This window comes from Patagioenas fasciata, chromosome 1, assembly GCF_037038585.1.
Source record: "Patagioenas fasciata isolate bPatFas1 chromosome 1, bPatFas1.hap1, whole genome shotgun sequence".
Lineage (NCBI taxonomy): Eukaryota > Metazoa > Chordata > Aves > Columbiformes > Columbidae > Patagioenas > Patagioenas fasciata.
This window is the reverse complement of record NC_092520.1, coordinates 113,990,207-114,010,626: the sequence shown is the minus strand read 5'-3', so window position 1 is coordinate 114,010,626 and position 20,420 is coordinate 113,990,207. Positions and strand designations below refer to the sequence as shown.

The window sequence follows — 20,420 nt, the reverse complement described above, 5'->3', positions numbered from 1 at the left end:
ATTCGTCCCAGAGACAGAAAGTTATCAGCAGGACTATTCAGAGTGAAGGCCAAGCAAAACAACTTCCATCAAGCCCCAAGGTCTCTTCTTCAGGACAGAAGTTGAACAAACCAATAAACAGTAGACCAAAACCTGTGTCTGAGAAAGGACATACTCTTTATGTTTCACAGTACTACCAAAATGTAAGTAATAGGGCTTAAGTAAGGGTTTTTTTTCCAGGAGAAGTCTATTGCACATCTGTGGGTTTACTTATCTACGAAGAATCGACCTGGTAACAGAGAGACTGGAAGGATGACTGATGTGATCCAACATGGGAACTGTTAAGAATATTAACTTTTTTTTCATTTCCACTTATTTCAGTGTCCCATGTTCTAAGACAACTGGGTTTTTTATACCCAAAAAAGAAAACTTGATATTTACAAATACAGAGCAATACATCAGAGGATTACAAAGCACTGTAAACATTGTTTAGATTTTAACTGTGTTTGTCAGTTCTCGAGGCCCTTAGAGAACAAAGGGAATCCTGTCATCACAGCACATTTATACATTAATGCTTTTGTATAAACATAAAACACTGAATCACAAAGCTCTTTCTTCTATTTCCCCAAACACAAATATCCAGAAACTTCATTCAACCTATTTATTAGCTAGTTGAGCTTTAATCATCTAACCACTATGGTTCTTTCAGTCCCCTCTGCCTTTTTAAGGAGGATTATAATAGAAAAAAAAAAAAAAATCCATAAGTATGCAAGCAATCAGTAATACATTTGCCTTCTTATTTCTTATATGATCAGGATTATTTTATCTATTTAGCACACCAATAATCTGACTGATTCTTATGAGCTCCATTCTATTAAAGTGTTTTACCTTATCTTTTACTAGATGAAAGAAAGACACTTCATCTAGCAGATCAAGAAGGAAATTTTTATTCATTCTTTCTTTCTTTTCAGCCAAGAATCAAAACATCCATTATCTCACCCTCTCATGGGTGGTACTTAAATCACGATAGATGGACAATACCAAGAACCACTATTCCTCTTAAATTTTACAAAGCTATCCCTATCCTGATCTAGCTTTCTTGTGTAAATAACAGTGGCTCAAAATACTTTCCAGCAGAGACATGTGTTTCCAGGCTAAGAAACCTGGAATGTTCCAGCTACTCCAGGCTAATGATCTCTCAAATGCGCACTAATATGTTTGATAAAAGTCTCCCAGCATGTGTGCACAGAATGCTTACCATAAGAATGACAGCACTGTGGGCAGGGCAAATTGCTGACACCATTTCAGACTGAGTTAGATGCTGGAGGCACAAATTAAAACTGTGAGCTTTCATTTCAGTGGGCTTTGACAGATGGAAGAGTGCGTCAAACCTCTAATTGTTTAAACCATTAACTCATCTTTCCACCTGTATTATCTTTGGAAAGAGCTCGGCTGGAAGCCTGGAACAATTGCTTACAGACTGCATTCAGGAGTGTGTATTATTCTAAAAAGAAATCAGAGTCATCTTTTGAAACAGTATATTTGTTTGTCTGCAGCATTTGTAAACTTATTTATCTTTATCTTCACATATTCCTCTAAGTTCTGAAAACTCAAAAAATAGCCTTTCAGCCTTTCTCTAGAATCGATCAATCAGGGACCACTGCCTTGACTGCTGGGAACACGAAAGTTGTATTGCAATTCACAGTGCATTATGATGATCCCCATTTATCTCCAGTCCTTGTAAATGCCACTGCACATGCAGCACTAAATTATGCCTGCTGGTCTTTTGACTTTCAGTTGCTCACACAACAAAAAAAAAAAAAAAAAAAAAAAAAAAATCTCTACTTCACGAAGTCTCTTGAAATGCCTTTCCCAGTCATTTTGCCCCCTTTAGCGCTAAAATACATTTTTCACTAAGCCAGCATCAATGTAGGGCACTTTGTCATTTCATGTTACTCTCACTAGCATTCGACTCTTACTGTTGTTTTATAGGGAAGCACCTGTTATGTGCTCAGCACTTCCCGGCACTTGAAAAGAACACCCTCGCACTATGGAGCTCATACTGTAAAAGCAAACTGGCAAAATGGAGCAGGAACAGCAAATGCTGCACATTTATCTACAGTTTACTAAGACTCACTGTTAATAAGATGACAAAAGGCAGTGGGATTTTAAGGACAGAACAGCAGCTTTGTGAATGACAGTAGGCAAGAGTAATTTTGGGCTTAGAAAGCCTAAGCAGAAAAGAAGAAAACATAGGGCCACTAATATGATGAAAGGATTGGAGCATCTGCCATATATAGAGAACCGAGAACCTCAGCAAGCAGGGACTGTTCATCCTGGAGAGAAAAAGGTTCAGGGGGCTCTTCCCCTTGTTTATAAATGCCTGATGAGAAGCAACAAAGAAAAGGGAATCAGGCACTTCTCAGTCAGGTCCATGGACCAGAAAAGGGCAATGGGCACAAATTAAAAAACCAGGAAATACAAAACCTCTCATACTGCATGGGTATTCAAACACTGTAATGGATTGCCCAGAGTTTGTGTGCTTCACCTGTAGAGATACGCAAAACCCAACCGGACGTGGTTCTGGACAACCTGCTGTAGCTGACCCTGCATGAGGACGGAGGTTGTACTAGAAAATATCAAGAAATACTTTCTAACCTAAACAATTCACTGATTCTTTGGTAGATTTTTAGAAATTTTATTTTATTAGTCCAGACTTTGATAGTGTTTCACACATCAAGTAGTACCTTAATACACATGTAGCTGTTTGTGAGAGGTTGATCAACAAACTTAACTATTACTGTAATGCTTTGGTTCAAGTGGATTACCTTAAAGGGAAGTTACTAGTCAAAGTAAACAAGAAGAGGGACACAGACCCTCCACCTGTGTGCAGTCAGTATATGTATATAGTCAGTGAGTTAATATGCATAAGAAAAAAATACATTTGTGAAAATGGGTGGATGTTTTCTTCTTTTCTCCTGAACCCACTAAGTCAACTCATTTGAAGCAGCAATATAATGAAATCATCAGATAACAACATCTGTACGTAGGATTAAAACAAGAATACTATTTTCCACCCTTATGAACATTGGGAATTGCAAGTAAAGATGTACAAGATCAGCTGCGGAAAACACAAATCTAATAACAACCGTATCTGGGCAAAATTAATCTCTCAACACTGAACACATCTCTCCACTCAGAATTTCGCATTAGTGTCAATGAGAATTAGGCTTGTAGAAAGACGTAGAATCTATACAGATTTCATTATGTGAGTTTTATTTATAAACTCTATCTTAGAGAAGAAAAAGGAAAAAATGTTCTGAGACCTATCACTTCAACAAATGATAAACAAGTCTTTAACAAAAAGTGTCACAAATGTTTCTCAACAGCAAAACTAGGCATTCTGATTTAGACATTCCGTACAGTCAATGGGATTTAAAACACTGACCTATTCTCCATAGCAGCTGCCATTACACCCAGAAATAAAAAAGCTGTTTTTTTCTTCTACATGTTGCTATATAGAGGGAACTTTTCCAAAGCCAATTGCCTACCTGTGTTAAAACAACTTGAATTCTTTAAACTGAAGTAACAGGTTATTGTATGTTAGATAAGATCAATACATTACAGACATTACTTCATGTATATACCCTGCACCTTGTAATGCTTTAAAATAATTACTTAGGTAACTCGGAGTATAAAATATCATAGAAAATGTGACTAATCAGAGGAGAGATAAGCCCGAAGTAGATTTGATTTGCATACCTACAGATGTAGTATCAATTCTAATTAATGCTAATGCTACTGGGAACATTTACGCTGCTCTGCTCCTGGGAGCATGGAGGGCTCAAGAGCATATCTGAAGTGCTTGTACACCGACACATGCAGCATGAGAAACAAACAGGATTAACTGGAAGCATTGATTAGTTGCCCAAACTATGATATAATTGGTATTAGTGAAACTTGGTGGAATGATTGGAGTGCTGGAGTAGAGGGCTACAGGCTCTTTGGGCAGGACAGACAGGGCAGGCGAGGTTGATGTGTCGCACTATGTGTAAGGGAGTGGCCGGATTGTACAGCCCGTATAGTTAACGATGATCTGGATGAGGATGAGGGGGATCGAAAACAAAGCAGATGATGTAGTGTGTGTCTACTACCGATCACCCAGCCAGGACGTAAGGACTGATGCATTATTCTATAGGCAATTAGGAGAAATCTCTGGATCAGTAGCCCTTTCCCCTATAGGAGATTTCAACTTCCCAGGCATCAGCTGGGAATACCGCTGCTGTGACAAGCAGGTCTTGGAAATTCTTTAACTTTATGGAAGAAAACTTCTTGCCACAAGTACTCAGTAAGCCAACTAGGAAAGATGCCCTCCTAGACTCCTGGCCACAGTGATCAAGAAATAGTTAAATTTAAAATTTTCAGTGTAATGAACAAGAAGGACAACAGAGTTGCTACCCTGGACTTCAGGAGACAAAACCTTAAGCTACTCAGGGAGTGATTTAGCAGAGTAACCTGGGAATCTGCTTTTGAGGGCTTAGGAGTCCACAAACACTGGCCACTTTTTAAGAACTGCCTTTTAGAAGCACAGGAGCAGGCAATTCCACTGTGTCATAAGTCAAGAGAACAGAGCAGAAGCTTGGCTGAACAGGGAATTCCTCGTGGATCTCAGAAGAAAAATAAATTGTACAATCTCTGGAAGTGAGGTCAGGCTTTGCAGTAACATTGCAGAGCTGTGGTTCACATATGCAGTGAGAAGACAAGAAAGGCCAAAGCTCAGTTAGAACTGAAACTGGCCATGTTGTGTCAGACAATAAGACAGGACTTTTTTAAAAACATTAATAGCAAGAGAAGGTCTAAAGAAAAGACTGGACCAATATTTGTTGAAGATGGTCACCTGACAAATAGGGATGAAGAAAAAGCAGAGGCATTAAATGCGTTTCTGGCCTCAGTCTTTAACATTTATAGACCCTGGGCTGCTGGGTGCCCTGAGTTGGAGGACCAGGAGGGTGGGAACACTGACTTTCCACTTGTGGACACTGAAACTGTAACAGACCTGCTGTATCAGCTGAATGTCCACAAGTCCAGAGCACCTGATGGGATTCATCCCAGAGTACTGCAGGAGCTAGCAGATACTACAGCAGAACACCTCCCAACCAAAGATCTGAGGTCCCTGCTGACTGGGAGCTAGCCGTGTTACTTCAATTTACAAGAAAGGCATGAGGAAAGACCCAGAAAACTACAGACATGTCAGTCAAACCTCAGTTCCTGGAAAAATTATGGAGAAGATTATACTGGGTACTACTGAAAGGCTTTTAAAGAACAGTGCAATCATCAGACACAGTCAACATGGGCTCACAAAGGGAAAATCCTTTTAAACTAATTTGATATCCTCCATGATAAGGTTGCCTGCCTAGCGGATGAAGGGAAGGCAGTGGGTGTAGCTGTTCTGGACTTTAGCAATGTTTCTGATACTGTCCCTGACAGCACCCTTCTGGACAACTTGTCCAACTGTGGAATGAGTGGGTTCACACTGCACTGGATGAAGAACTGGCTGACAGGCAGGGCTCAAAGGGCTGGAGTGAAAGGGGCTGCATCTGGCTGGTGACCAGTCACCAGTGGTGTTCCTCAGGGTTCAATTCCAGGGCCAGTTCTGTTCAATATATTTGTCAATGATCTGGGTGCGGGAGTTGAATGCACCATTAGCAAGTCTGCTGATGACACCGAACTGCGAGGTACTGTTGACTCTCTCAAGGGACAAGATGCCTGGCAGAGGGTCTAGATAGGTTGGAGGATTGGGCTATGATTAATGGGGTGAAATTTAACAAGTCAAAATGCTGAGTTCTGTACCGGAGATGGAGTAATGCTGGGCACAAGTATAAACTGGGAGAGGAGTGGCTGGAGATTAGAAAGGGGTCTGGGGGTGCTGGTCAACAGCAGCTCAAAGGGATTCAGCAGTGTTTCCTAGCAGTCAAGAGAGTAAACTGCATCCTGGGGTGCATCAAGCACAGCATAACCAGTCGGTCAAAACAGCTGATTGTCCCACTGTAGTGAATGTAGGTGTGGCCTCACCTTGAGCACTGTGTGCAGTTCTGGGCCCCACTACTTCAGAAGGATGTGAAGGCCCTTGAATGCATTCAGAGGAGGGCAACAAAGCTGGTGAAAAGGCTGGCAGGAATGTCCTCTGAGGAGCAGCTGAGGACTTCAGGCTTGTCTAGTTAGGAGAAAAAGAGGCTGAGGAGTAACCTCATGGCTCTGCAGCTTCTTGAGGAGGGGAAGTGGAGAGGGAGGTGTTGAGCTCCGCTCCCTGGGGTCCAGTGGTAGGATGTGCGGGAATGGCTTAAACCTGCACCAGGGGAGGTTTAGATTGGACATGAGGAAGCATCTCTTTAACCAGCTGTTGGTCAAACACTGGAAGAGGCTTCCAAGAGAGGGGGTCAATGCCCCAAGCCTATCAGTGCTTAAGGTGCATTTGGGCAATGCCCTTAGTAACATGCTTCAACTTTTGTTCAGCCCCAAATTGGTGAGGCAGTTGGGCTAGATGATGGTTGTAGGTCCCTTCCAACTGAAATAGGCTATTTCCAAAGAAGTTCACAGAAAATTTAATTGACACCAGTGCCAATTTTACCTCAGTATTCGCAGTGGAAACCAAGAGAGCAATCGACAAGATCCCAGTAAAGCCCTCAGTCTGCTTCAAATCTGTACAAGCTGACAAGTACAAATGTATGACAGCAGTGAATAAATCACTACTGCAACCAATAAATGGCGGTTTATTTCTTGATCCTATAGTTGTCCCAACCATAATAGAGTATTTTTAACATACTGTAATTACCCACCTCTTGTTAAAACAGAGCAAACATTCAAGAGCTCTCTTGTGTTTTTATCTTGTAAAATAGACCTCTGGAGAGATCTTATTAAATTAGATTACATATAAAATCATTAGTGCATATTTTGCTGCTCACAGTCATGCTTTTGTGACTTGTTCCATTAAAATAACAAAAACAAATAGCCATTTGGGATGTAGGTAGCAATCTACATCTGTTCCTGTAAGAGCTAAAACCATATTGGTTCATTGGACTTGTACTTCTTTGAAAAATTAATATTTCTCAAAGGTATTAATCTTCAAACTAACAGTTGTGGTCTACACTTGTATTAGAGGACAATGGTATAATAGCTTAAATAAACTTTAGAGGTACTTCACTGACCAAAGGAACTTGCACAGTATCTTATAAACACCTATCTTCAACCACAGAAATATCCCCAAATTTAAAGGCTACAGACTTATAATGAGGAAAGAAAAAATAATTTTAATTGTATGCTAGTATTATGAGATTTTTCCTAGTTATGTCATGTAAAAAATTGTGTCTACAAAATTATCACAAAATTTTATGTCAGACTAATATTACTCTCAGAGAATAACAGACAGACACTTCAGAACCACTTTTTCCTAATTCAGGTCTAGGCAAACATAAGCCAAAACAGACAGCAAAGGTATTTGCAATAAGGAAAAACTACATGCAAAAGCCCTGTATTGGATGCTTTTTGATGATATTTTCTTCTCCAGAGCTTTACCTCCCCATCCAGGGTTTCTGCTTTTACAGTCTGTCCTTGGAATGAAAAAAATAAAAAAACACTTCTAAAATGAAATTTGGATTGGTTACAAGTAAAAAGATGGACTATGTTATACTTTTTCCATATTATAAATTCTTCGATGAAGGGGTAAAACTATAGAAAAGTTAGTAAATTAACTACATCACCTTTTATTGTGGTATCACCTACTACCTGATACGTTGATGCAACTTTCAAATGAAATTTCTTCACTGTGTGTCAGATGCAAATACTTGTGCAAACACAAAGTGCTTCTGTATTTCAAAGTTCTCCCGCTAATAAAGTAGCAGGATGTTTGCCGTTACCTGCACTTTACCACAAATCACTTCATTGTGTCACCAAACATCATAACCACAAAATAATGGCGGACACTGGGAGAATCGTTTAGAAAAAATGTCATCTGAGATATTCGGCAGAATTACACTCATTAAACCTCCACCACTGAGGTGCTGAGAAACAGTGAAAGGAATGTATGTTTTTAAAGGTTTAACTCAATCCTTTGCATTGCTTTGAAAGTTTTAGGTGGTGTGATTGTTTGACTTTGCATTGCAAAACACAGAAAACCAAAGCTTGCCTGAAAGAAGAGGACATTCTACTAATGTTCGGTTTTGTTAACAATTTTACCAAGTTAACATGTATTTCTTTTTCTAAATATGGCAAAGCTGCTTTCTTAAGGAAAAATGTATTATCTTCCTAAGAAAAAATGAAAATTAAAGTAACATGACTGTAAATTATATGTTAAGTAATTTAAAACTTAACCTGTTGTTGCATGTTGTATTATAAAATAATATTAATTTGTAGCATTCTTACACTGATTTCAAGAAACTAATACAATTTTAAGGTAAACCTTAAATTCATACTACCTTATATCCATCCTAACTAGATTCTAGGAACTTGGGAGTGACTCAGAGAGAAGTTCCTATAACCTTTGCCTTGTTTTGTAAGTTGGACAATTTTTGTTGCATGATTCCTCCTTTGTAGGGCAGATATAAACCACTGGAAAACCATAGAAGCCTTCATAAATGAATAAAAAGGAAATTACATTTGGGCAGGAACAACCTCAGGTTCCAATATAAGCTGGGGAATGACCTGTTAGAGAGCAGTGTAGGGGAAAGGGACCTGGGGGTCCTGGTTGACAACAGGATGACCATGAGCCAGCACTGTGCCCTTGTGGCCAGGAAGGCCAATGGCATCCGGGGGTGTATTAGAAGGAGGGCGGTTAGTAGCTCGAGAGAGGTTCTCCTTCCCCTCTACTCTGCTCTGGTGAGACCACACCTGGAATATTGTGTCCAGTTCAGGGCCCCTCAGTTCCAGAAGGACAGGGAACTGCTGGAGAGAGTCCAGCGCAGAGCCACAAAGATGATGGAGTGGAGCATCTGCCTTATGAGGAAAGGCTGAAGGAGTTGGGTCTCCTTAGCTTGGAGAAGGGGACACAGAGGGGCGACCACATTAATGTTTATAATTACATAAAGGGTCAGTGTCACGAGAATGGAGCCAGGCTCTTCTCACTGACAACCAATGGTAAAACAAGGGGCAATGGGTATAAACTGGAACACAGGAGGTTTCATTTAAATTTGAGAAGAAACTTCTTCACAGTGAGGGTGACGGGGCACTGGAACAGGCTGCCCAGGGAGGTTGTGGAGTCTCCTTCTCTGGAGACATCCAAAACCCGCCTGGACGCCTTCTTGTGTAACCTCATCTGGGTGTTCCTGCTCCAGTGCAGGGATTGGACTAGGTGATCTTTCGAGGTTCCTTCCAATCCCTGGCATTCTGTGATTCTGTGATACATCAGGATCATTGTGGTACTAGGAAAGACCTACTCACTTTCCCTAAAAGACATTTCAGTTACAATGAGCCACATTCTCTGGACCTTTGTTAGTTTGGGTTTTTTTTAAGAACGATGAGATTTCATTGCAGAAGTGCAACCCTTAACAGCATGGCACAATTGATAGGAATTGTCCCACTCTCTTCTTATACTGACATTGCTATACCCTGGTTTTAATACTGACTAAAGCAATCAACTTTGTTTATTTTCCTGCGATGGAACAGTCAATAACAAACCGGTCCATTTCAAATCCCATTCATTTCAACAGAAGGTAAATCACTGAACCAGTAATCTCATTATTCAAATGTGAAGAAGTTGTCATGTGTTAAAATCAAGGGTTGGCACCAGCAGTTATATAGATTACATTACTAAAACGATACAGAGCGACGTTACTTGGATTTAATCCTATTTGAAGCACAACCTTCACAGAATAAAAATACCAAAGTTAAAAAGCCTAACTTATTGTAGAAATACATTTTCGGGAAGATTAAGACAAAAATACTGCTTTCATAATTTTCAGGTAAATTTCCAGTGGATACATCTTCCATGATTTTTACAAAGTCAGCACTAGAATGTGCAATCCCACTTCAACCCAACAAAGCTCCCAAATCATTGCTGCTTCTATCCAGATACCACAGAAAGACTCTTGCACAGGAGAATCAGTTGACAATTAGCTCATCTATCCTCTAGGCTTTCTGGGTTAAAGTGCTAGGAGAGGACAGGGTACCAGTAGAGCCACTGGGATTGGTATCAAGGTTTTTTTCAGAGAAATTCAGTGTCAGGCTAAAAATTAAATATCCCAACTAAATGAAATTTCAAGTGTTGGCATGTCTTGGTGCTGTTGAAGAAAGATTTTAAATGATACATCAGATTTTAGCCAGTATAAAGTTTGTTGATAGTCACAGAATTATATTGGTTTAACTAAGCTTGATACTTACCCCCAAACATTATTCCTTTGTCCTGAAAGAGCAAATCATTTGGTTTTATCTTTTTTTTTTTTTTATTATAGATCGATGTTTCCATATAAAATACAAAGATGCTTCTGAAAACAGGCTAAGATGAAGAGCACTTAATCTACAGACTAGAGATCAAAAGCAACTAGGTCACTGAAACGAGAGGGGAAAATAAAGGACATACCTTTGAACACTGTTTATGATTCTGGCACCAAGCAAGTGACCCATTGTTCTGAAATACAAAGAAAAAATACATAAATATTAATATTTCTTTAAGACTAGACATGATCACCCTAACAGGTTTAAATAGAATTCACCTTCCAGTTCTGCTTAGAGAATGATATTGCGTCAACATTAGTACCAATCCTGACTCCAGCTCCTTTATGTTGAGTAAAAGGCTCAGGCAAGTGGAGAGTGACCCAAGAGAAGTTAGAAAAGCATTTCAAGCAAGGCTGGTGGAAAACTGACTGAAGTCACCTTTTAGTCCACCTTTGTAAACACTGTCTAGACTTGCTAGGAAGGAAACAAAGTTAAGATTTGTATTTAAGAAATTTATATGGATTGGTAGTGATTCACGAACAGAAATCCCATCAGTCAATATTTCAATATTGCACAATACTTAAATTATTACGGAAAGATAATGAACAGCCTTGAAGTAAATGGAAAATTCAATTAAATGTGACATGAGTTTACCAAAAGTCACCCATACCAGTTTTATTTTACATTTTTGATAATAAAGTGCACTTCCCAGATGAGGAAACACCATAGCTCTCATTTGTCTTGACTGCAGTAAAACAATCAATACAGTATCACATGTAAAATAATAACTGAAGCTAAAGGAAAAGAGAACATGATGAGAACAGAAAGATAAATATGAAACTGGCAGAGGGACAAACAGCAAGCGGAGAAGCTTTTGAAGGGTCAACTTTGGAAACAATATTTTCCAGTAAAAAATTGCAGTCCAGGAACCAGAAGTGTATCTTTGTTGGGTTAACAGATGAGACAAAATATTCATTCACTTTCTCTATAGTGGAAGATCAAAACAACATTGGGAAGATCTGTGGACTGAATCACTCTGTGGACTGAATATGAGAAATGAGGTAAAGCTTTGCAACAGAAAGTGCACATTCATGCACTTAGAAACTTACACGCATCTATTTTTTCCATAATTTATAACCTCGTACTTTGGAAATAGAACAGAAACTGCTGGTAAATTTGTTGTTCACAATCTGACTACAATGGTGAGTCTACGATGGAGTAACAGGACATTCTGTCAAAGGAATAAGGCAAAGGATTTCTGCAGTAATGAATTAATGTGACTGTACTTTGTCTTCACCTTTGGCACTGACTACGGAACTGGAAAATGGTCTCCATGGAAGAGGAATTCAGGTGGGCCAGAATGCAAAGGGCTAACAGGAATACACTTTCTTCTTTGTTGTTGTTTGTTTTTTGTTGTTTTTTTTTTGTTTCTTTCAATGAGGAGAGATGCAAAAAATGTAATAATATATATACACAACATTTTATGTATAAAATCACACAGATAAAGCCAAGAATTATTCTCTGGATATACAACTACAATTCAGAAGCAGAAATAGACACATTAGCATGCATTGGAAGAGAAGGTTCTGGGAACGCCTTATTGCAGCATTTCCAGTAAATAAAGGGGTCTTATAAGAAAGACTGAGAAAGACTTTTTTACCAAGGCCTGTAGTGACAAGACAAGGTGTAGCAGTTTTAAACTGAAAGAGGGTAGATTTAGATTGGATAGAAGGAAGAAATTGTTTACAATGAGTGTGATGAGACACAGGAACAGATTGCCCAGAGAAGTGGTGGATGCTCCATCACTGGAAGTGTTCAAAGTCAGGTTGGACAAGAACTTTGAGCAACCTTATCTCATTAAAGATGTCCCTTTCCAGGGCAGGGGGTTTACACTAGATGACCTTTAAAGGTCCCTTCCAACCCAAACTATTCTGTGATTCTATGACTATGAAGATTGTTCAAGTCACATACACAATGACTGAGGTTGGAGGTCATCTAGTCCAACCCTCCTGCTCAATCAGGGACACCTACAGCCAGTTGCCCAGGACCAAGTCAGGACAACTTTCGATTATCTGCACAACTTCTCTGGGCAACCTGTGCTTGCACTCAGTCACTCTCACAGTAAACAAGGTATTTCGTGATGCTCAAGAGGAAATCTCTGAAGTGTTAGTTAGAGCCCATTGCCTTTGGTCCTGTCACTGGGTACCACTGAAAAGAGCCTGGCTCCATCCTATTTGCACTGTCCCTTCAGGTATTTACATACATTAATGAGATCACCCCCCTCAGCCTTCTCCCCTCCAGGCAGAGAGATCTCAGCTCTCTTACCCTTTCTTCATAGGAGAGATGCTCCAGTTCCTTCACCATCTTCAGGGTCCTTCACTGGACTCCGTCAAGTATGTCCTTGTTTCTCTTGTACTGAGGAGCCCTATAATTGGACAGAGTACCCCAGGTGTGGCCTCACCAGTGCTGAACAGAGCAGAAGGATCATCTCCTTTGCCCTGCTGACAATATTTTGCCTGATGAAGACCAGGATACTATTAGCATTCTTTGCTGCAAGAGCACATGGCTGAATCATGTTCAGCCTTGCCCATCAGGACACCCAGGACCTTTTCCAGAAAGCTGCTTCCTAGATAGGTAGCCCACACCATGCATTGGTGTATGGGGTTGTTCCTCCTCAGGTATGGGACTTTGCATTTCCCTTTGTTGAACTTCATAATGTTCCCGTCAGCCCACTTCTCCAGCCTTCATGGTCTGTCTGGGTGGTAGCACGACCCTTTAGCATATCAGCCACTCCTCCTAGTTTTGTGTCTTCAGCAAACTTGCTGAGGGTACAGTCTGCCCCATCAACCAGGACATTAATGATGATGTAAAACAGGACTGGACCCAGTACTGACCTCTGAGGTACACCACAAGTCACTGGCCTCCAATAAGACTTCGCATTGCTGATCACCACCCTCTGGGGTTGGTCATTCAGTCAGTTTTCAACCCATTGTCTGCTCATTAAGCCCAGACATCAGCAGCTTGTCTGTAAGGATCTTACAGGAGGCAGAGTGAGGCCCTACTGCAGTCCAGGTAGACAATATCCACTACTCTCCACTTGTCAACCAGGCTGGTGACTTCATCATCTAAGTGTATCAACTTCATCAAGCAAAACTTTCCCTTGGTGATGCCATACAGACTACTCCTGATTATTTGCTTGTCCTTAATGTGACTGGAAACAGTTTTCTGGAATAGCTGCTCAATCATTTTCCCAGATGCTGAGGTGAGGCTGCCTGATCTGTAGTTCCCAGGGTCCTCCTTCTTGCCCTTCCTGAAGATAAGAGTCACATCTGCTTTCCTCCAGATTTTGGGCACTTCTACCAATGGCCATGATCAATCAAAGGTTATTGAGAGTGGCCTTGCAATATCTGACAGCTCCCTTGGCACTCATGGGTGCACCTCATCAGGGCCCATCAACTTATTCACGTCCAGTTTGCTTATGATCCTCTGATCTGATCCTCTTCCAGTAAGGCTACATCCTCCTTGCTCCAGCCTTTCCCCCTGTTCTCTGGGACCTGGCATTCCCAAAGGCTGATTTTGCTATTAAAGTCTGAGGCAAAGCAGCATTCAATGCCTCAGCCTTTTCTGTGTTCAATGTAACCACATCCCCTGTCTCTCTGAGCAATGAGTTTCCCCAGTCTTCCTTTTGTCATATCTGTACTTTTAGAAGCCCTTCCTGCTGTCCTTGATGTCCCTGGCCAGATTCAATTCCATTTGGGCTTTAGCTTTTCTAACTTCATCCCTGGATGCCTGGACAAGATTTCTGTAGCAAACATATATCAGTCCTTGTTTCCACACTCTGTATGCTTCCTTTTTGTGTTTAAATATTGCTAGGAGCTCCTTGTTCAACCACAAAGGCCCTCTGACATTTTTGCCTGACTTATTATTCATCGGGATGGACTGCTCTTCAGCTTGGACAAGGTGATTTCCTGAACATTAACCAATTTTCTTGGGCTTCCCTTCCCGCCAGGGCCTTACCCACAGGATTCTTCCAAGCAGATCTTTGAAGAGGGCAGTCTGCTCTCTTGAAATTGTTCCAAAAAACTTTCTAGCTGGGACAGGAGCTTCGCCTCAACACACACACACATTAAAAAAAAACATTAAAGAACCAGAATCTCTTTTTTTTTCCCAAGATGCTATGCACCAAAAGGACCAGAAAGCACATCAAGTAAAAAGACAGAAACAGTATGGATTTTGACTCACATGTTCCTATTAGGTAGTTTGTCAGAACTAAAGCTTTCATACAGTAAAAAAAAAAAAACACAAAAACCAAAACATAATTCTGCTTTTTACCTAGACAAAAGTTACTCTAAGAATAAAAACAGCTAAACACACTCTTCTGTGCACTGATGGACCAGTTGAACTGCAAAAAAAAATACAGACCTACTCCAAGATCAGTAGGAGAAACAATTTTTTGGTGAGATCAGCCACCTGAGGGCATGTCCTTCTGTACTTAAAAGATGAGCACAGCTCACTAAGATGGTGCTTCCAAGTACAATTTAGAATCACCTTTCAAACTTTTAAGCATCCACTACAAGGAAAAACAAAATGATGGAGGATAAGGTATTTAGTCTACAAACCTGGGTGTTTCAGCCATGCAAGATAAATCACCGCCTTCTTAATTTTAAGCATTAAGCATATTTCGAATCTGATACACTGCAAAGACAAACCAGTAGCATAGATTTGAAAAAGACACATTGAGAAGTTCAGGAAATGAAACTAAAGCATTGGACTTGCATGTTACTTTTGTACTTCAAAACTAATGCAAATGATGCTTTCACTTCAACTTTTAATCTGATTTTCAGAAACTTATATATATATATATATATATGTCTTTTTTTTCACATGAAAGGTAATGCTAAAAATTTCTGTTCCTGTATTACCTAAGGAGCTCTGGAGATTCTAAATGTAAAGACATAACTACTCCTTTCTGCTTGCAAGCTTACTTAGGAGCTGTTTAAAAATTTTAGTTCATACAATTTAATTTCAGTCCTCTATAAATATTTATTTTGTCTTATCTTCCCAGCACGTTGCAATGCAACCATCATTTGATTTTGCAATACCATTTTTATCTGCCATTACTGTAGAATTTAGCTAAAAATTAGATATGCAACATGAGAACAGCTAACTATGAGCAACATATCAGGTCCAACCCCTTCAAAAACAGAGAGACATAAACAGAAGAAATAAAACTTTAGCGTAGTTGTAAATAACATATGTTAGTGGGAAAACTTTAGTATTACCCTCAATGCTGTATGAGGATTTATTATTTCCATTTACAGATCTAGCTAGCAGTAATGTTAAAACAATATTTCATGTGCTACTTTCAATTCATCTCCCCTTTCTTCTTCATATAAAATGTGACAGAGGTAGCTGATTGTAATAACAGATTAGTAGCAGCTCAGTGCTTTGTTTCAGTTATGCTGCTGCTCTCCACTGAACTAGAAAAAGTAGTCCCAATTTTGAATGATATCTGTTACTTGAGACAATAACACTACAAATGTCCAGATGTGTGGCCTTCCTACTTCATAATTTCAATGTCTGCAAATGTTCTCATTTTTCTACTGAAAACGATTACCATTGGAATTAAAAAATAAGTTTAGCAAAACATAAAGGTATTGTTTAGCAAGTTCAACTTCATACAAACTAACAAGATACAAACAATTTTTCATTGCACAAGGTGAAAGACCAAATTCTATAGGCTTCCTTTGAACAACCAGGTATCAGACGAAGCAGAAATACCGATGAATGCTCTCTTCCACTCTGCATCTTAGTAAATGGTTAATCTAAGTTATACAGATGTTCAGCTGTGATTTTTTTTTTTCTGCTTTTAATCTAGTGTACCTAGTCGAAACCGTAATTTCAAGTATCAGGAATCTGTGTTTTATCTGTAGCATTTTACATGCTACCAGATTACAACCTTGGTTCCCTTATGTCTGTTTTTCTTCAAACCCAGTCCTGATCTGACTTATGCCACTGAGAATTTTAACTTTGTGTTTAATAGTGGCTTAACTCTGCTGTGCAGAAATGGCCTTGAGGAAGAATTAAATACCACTGTTTCTACCCATCTATAAGCCTTCCACCAGTGTAGCTTCAGGGCAACCTTGAAGTATATTAATCTGTATATTGAAGAGAAGAAACTGTGCTCAATAGGGCCAATTCCAAATATTCTACCTTTCTGGCACTGATATATCACATGAAAGATGTCAGGCAGACGAGATCACATAGTACATGGAGACAACAGGAACTCAGGCCACTGCCTGAGCCCTACTCACTTTCAGTCTGCCAGAAAAGAAACTGTAGTGAAACAGAATCAGACCTTCGAAGATTCAAAGACCAGGACTGTTTGACGTGTATAAGGCAAGAGTTTACAAAAGCAAAGACAGAAACAACACAAAACAAAACAAAAAAAATCAGGTAACTATTACAAGATTTATCATTCAAATTTTTCTTGAAAATACAAGCCACAAGTATTTTCAATGAAACTAATAAATCGGCATCTCTAATCAGTGTAAGAGACAGTGGCTCTTAGGATATGGTTTGAGTGTGTGTGAGAGGCAGTGGTCCTTAACACACAAGGTAAGTGTGGAAGGTTGAGATATTGTGAATTATTATCTCAAAACTTGCTTGCTAAAATAATATGCTTAAGGCCTACTTGTTACAGAAAACTGCTTACTCATGCTGCTTGCTCAATTGGGCCTGCTGTAAAAGTTTAAATACAGGGAGTTAAAGTGCACAATGCATGATCACTGTGAATTGCTAAAACTCAAAGAATGCTTGTAGCTTATGCAAGCTCAAGTGAAGCTCCAGCGGTATCAGCCACCAACATCTGCAATCAGGCCTGCAGTGTGCTCAGGCAACGTCCGCCACCAACTGCCATAAAATGACCAAGTTATGACTTGCAAGTGTGGCCATCCACCACCAGGACCAAAACCTGTCACCTGGGACCACCAGACCTGAGACCCAAGCACTCCCAGCACCTACTGGGACCTGGACTCTGCTACTGGACCCTGGACTCTGATACGGGCACGACCCAAGACCTGCAAATTGCCAGCACTACCAGGACCAAGACCTACAAACTTCCAGTGCTACTGGGACCTGAAACCTGAAAGCTGCCTGACAGAAGACAGCATTTGGATCCCTGGCGATGACCATCTCTTTTCACATACTTGCTTAGATTTCCTTCTAACTTCTCCCCCCTTTTCTCTGTCACTCTAGCTTTAGGTATAAAAGTAAGATTGTTTAGCAGCATCTGACCTCATTTGTCTAGTAATCTCGCTCTTGGGATCATTTTGAGGCTTCCTGAGTCCAAAACTGGACCAGGTACCCACAGTCTTACTGGTCTTCATTTCAGCAAACATATGTGCACACTTGCTTTCCTGTGGTAAATCACAAATGTCCTTGGGCCTAAACAGCTGAGACAGAAACATCTGTGTTCTGTGCCCTCTCATGCCTTGAAAATAGAGAAGTTGTGCAGCATCTCTTGTAAGAAAAAAATACATATAGAGAGGCAATGAAGAATCAGTCTTCATCTATCTACAATGTGCCCCATGTCAGAGATCAGCTGTGAAAAATAAAGCAGCCATTTAATTTGCTATTACAATACCTGCATACCTATTATCCGTTTTGGAAGTCTTTTATCCTCTGCCCAATCTTCAATTTACTTTTAAGTGAAACCGCTATCTCTCAGATGTGACCTCACCTGAGGACCTCACTGATTCTTTCAAAAGGACGAAAAAAATCATAGAAATAAGTCCTTCAAATAACAGTACCCACTGATGTGAACAACACTTGAATAGACAAACCAATAGTTGGCTGCGATGATGTATTTAAAGAGACAGGTTCCCAACATTTTCCTTAACCTTTCAAAAATCTCAACAGCATGAAATTTTATGCAATAGTAAAATATAATTTATACCTTGCCTAACAGATCTCCTGACTGCACGTTCACTAAGACAGAAATTAATACAGGGACTTATTTATGGCAGTCCTCCCTGTCCCCAGGCCCACATCTAAAGTGTGGGATTAAGGTGCAGAATGGAATAAAAAAATTCAAATTAGGATTTCCAGTTCCCAAATACCAAAGAACGCACCTAGGCACACACTCATACCCAGCTCCCAGCCCACCTCACCTGTCCACAGGCTTGTCCAGCTGTCTCTTCACTGGTGCTTGCACACTCACCCATAATTGGTCCAGCCACTGCACCACAGATGCACAGGTCCCTGTGACCCGCGGTCCCACACCAGGTGCTGGTGCTTGGTTTCACTCGCTCCAGTCCCTCCAGCCACTGGCGCTCAGCACACAGGCCCTATGGCCCACGGTCCCAGCCAAGCCACCAGCACCCATACCTTCGCTTGTTCCAGTCGCTGGCACCATGGACACACAGTCCTGACTCTGCCTGCTGGAACTCGAGCCCACTTATGCACACAAACACATGCAGACAGAACAGGTGCACTTCAGCCAGGAAAAGAGTTAAAAGTGGAATTTAATAAAATAGGACAGAGTATGCTGGTCAGGAGCAGGGCATATCCAGATAATCTGTTTACATACACCCAGTCCTTTTTCACTCCTTACCACTTTACTTCCCCATAAATCCTGCGCAATCCCAAAATGTTCCTCCCCTGCAGCCTATAATGTGTCCCATACCCCAGGCAGCATCTCTCCTCAGTCCAAAAGGGGATCTGGTTTTCATTTACCTTGGTGGGTCCCACGGCTGGACAGGGGCACTGAGGCTCTCCTGGCACAGGCTGTCCTTCCCTCTGAGTCTTTAATCCAGGCTCCCATCTGCCTTCCAGACTCTTTGCTCCCCTGGCCTGGTGGAGATGGGCCTCTGATGGGCTGATGGCTCCCATGATGGGCCTGGGAGCAGCCGGGCAGGGTGTGATTTGGGATCCCACATCTGCTGTTGACTGAGTTCTTTCATAGGTCTTCAGATGAGCTTTGACCACACAACCTAATGGTTCACGCCTAAATTTTTTACAGCAGTCAGAGCAAACTGAACCAAATCCCAGACAACCCAGTGTCATGTATCCAAGAGTGGCAAAAAATGGTTACTGAAGTAAAAGTATAAGAACTGGTTGAGCATCTAAGGGCTTATTCCATATTTTTGGACTTTCTTGTTACTCTTCTCTGGAATTTTCCTACTTCTACTACACCTTTCTGAAATGGAAAGAGAGCAACAGCATGCAACATTCAAAATGGATCATGGCATAATTTATATAGTATCATAATATCTTCAATTTTTTCCACTGCTGGTTTTTCAAAAATCTTTAACTTTCAGTTTATAGTTTTGATTCCTGCAGAGAGGTTTGCTGATACTTTCACTTTTGTCACTTGGTTCAGTGTTCAGGGTGAAGGCATCAGGGCCCTGAAGACAAGAGTATGCCTTAGCAGCCCTGACATGCCTCACCTGGGATCTCTAGCCTCACCTCCTGCCCATCGGCGCAGAAGTTCCATTTCAGGCCAACTAGGGCCATCAGTCCTTCTGCAAGCTATGCCCCTCTCTGGCCCTTCCTCCTGGATGGACATCTCATCTATGCTGTAGGTAGCTCATCTCCTGGGTGGACCCTTGTAACTTGTCTCTGGCCTTGTCTTGTAGCTGGACCTCGGACCCCTTACTGAGGCTTCATCTCCAGCCCTGTCTCTCGTCCTGCTTCCTTTTGGATAAAATGTAACAGAATAGAATGGACTATTTCAGTTGGAAGGGACTTAACAACCATCATAGCCCAACTGCCTCACCAATTCAGGGCTGACCAACAGTTGAAGCATGTTACTAAGAGCATTGTCCAAATGCCTCTTAAACACTGACAGGCTTGGGGCATTGACCCCCTCTCTTGGAAGCCTCTTCCAGTGTTTGACCAACATCTAGGTAACGAGATGCTTTCTCATGTCCAAACTAAACCTCCCCTGGTGCAGCTTTAAGCCATTCCCACATGTCCTACCACTGGATCCCATGGAGCAGAGCCCCACTACAGTG

The 20,420-nt window shown here is 40.8% G+C and overlaps 1 protein-coding gene across 1 annotated transcript in view; it reads right to left on the bottom strand.

The window, feature by feature from the left end:
• ANOS1 (anosmin 1) overlaps window positions 1–20,420 on the bottom strand; it is a 141,744-nt gene that overhangs the window by 102,709 nt on the left and 18,615 nt on the right. The window contains exon 2 of the mRNA XM_065856196.2: window positions 10,550–10,597. Coding sequence (XP_065712268.1) covers window positions 10,550–10,597 — 48 coding nt within the window. The remainder of the gene's footprint in view (window positions 1–10,549; window positions 10,598–20,420) is intronic.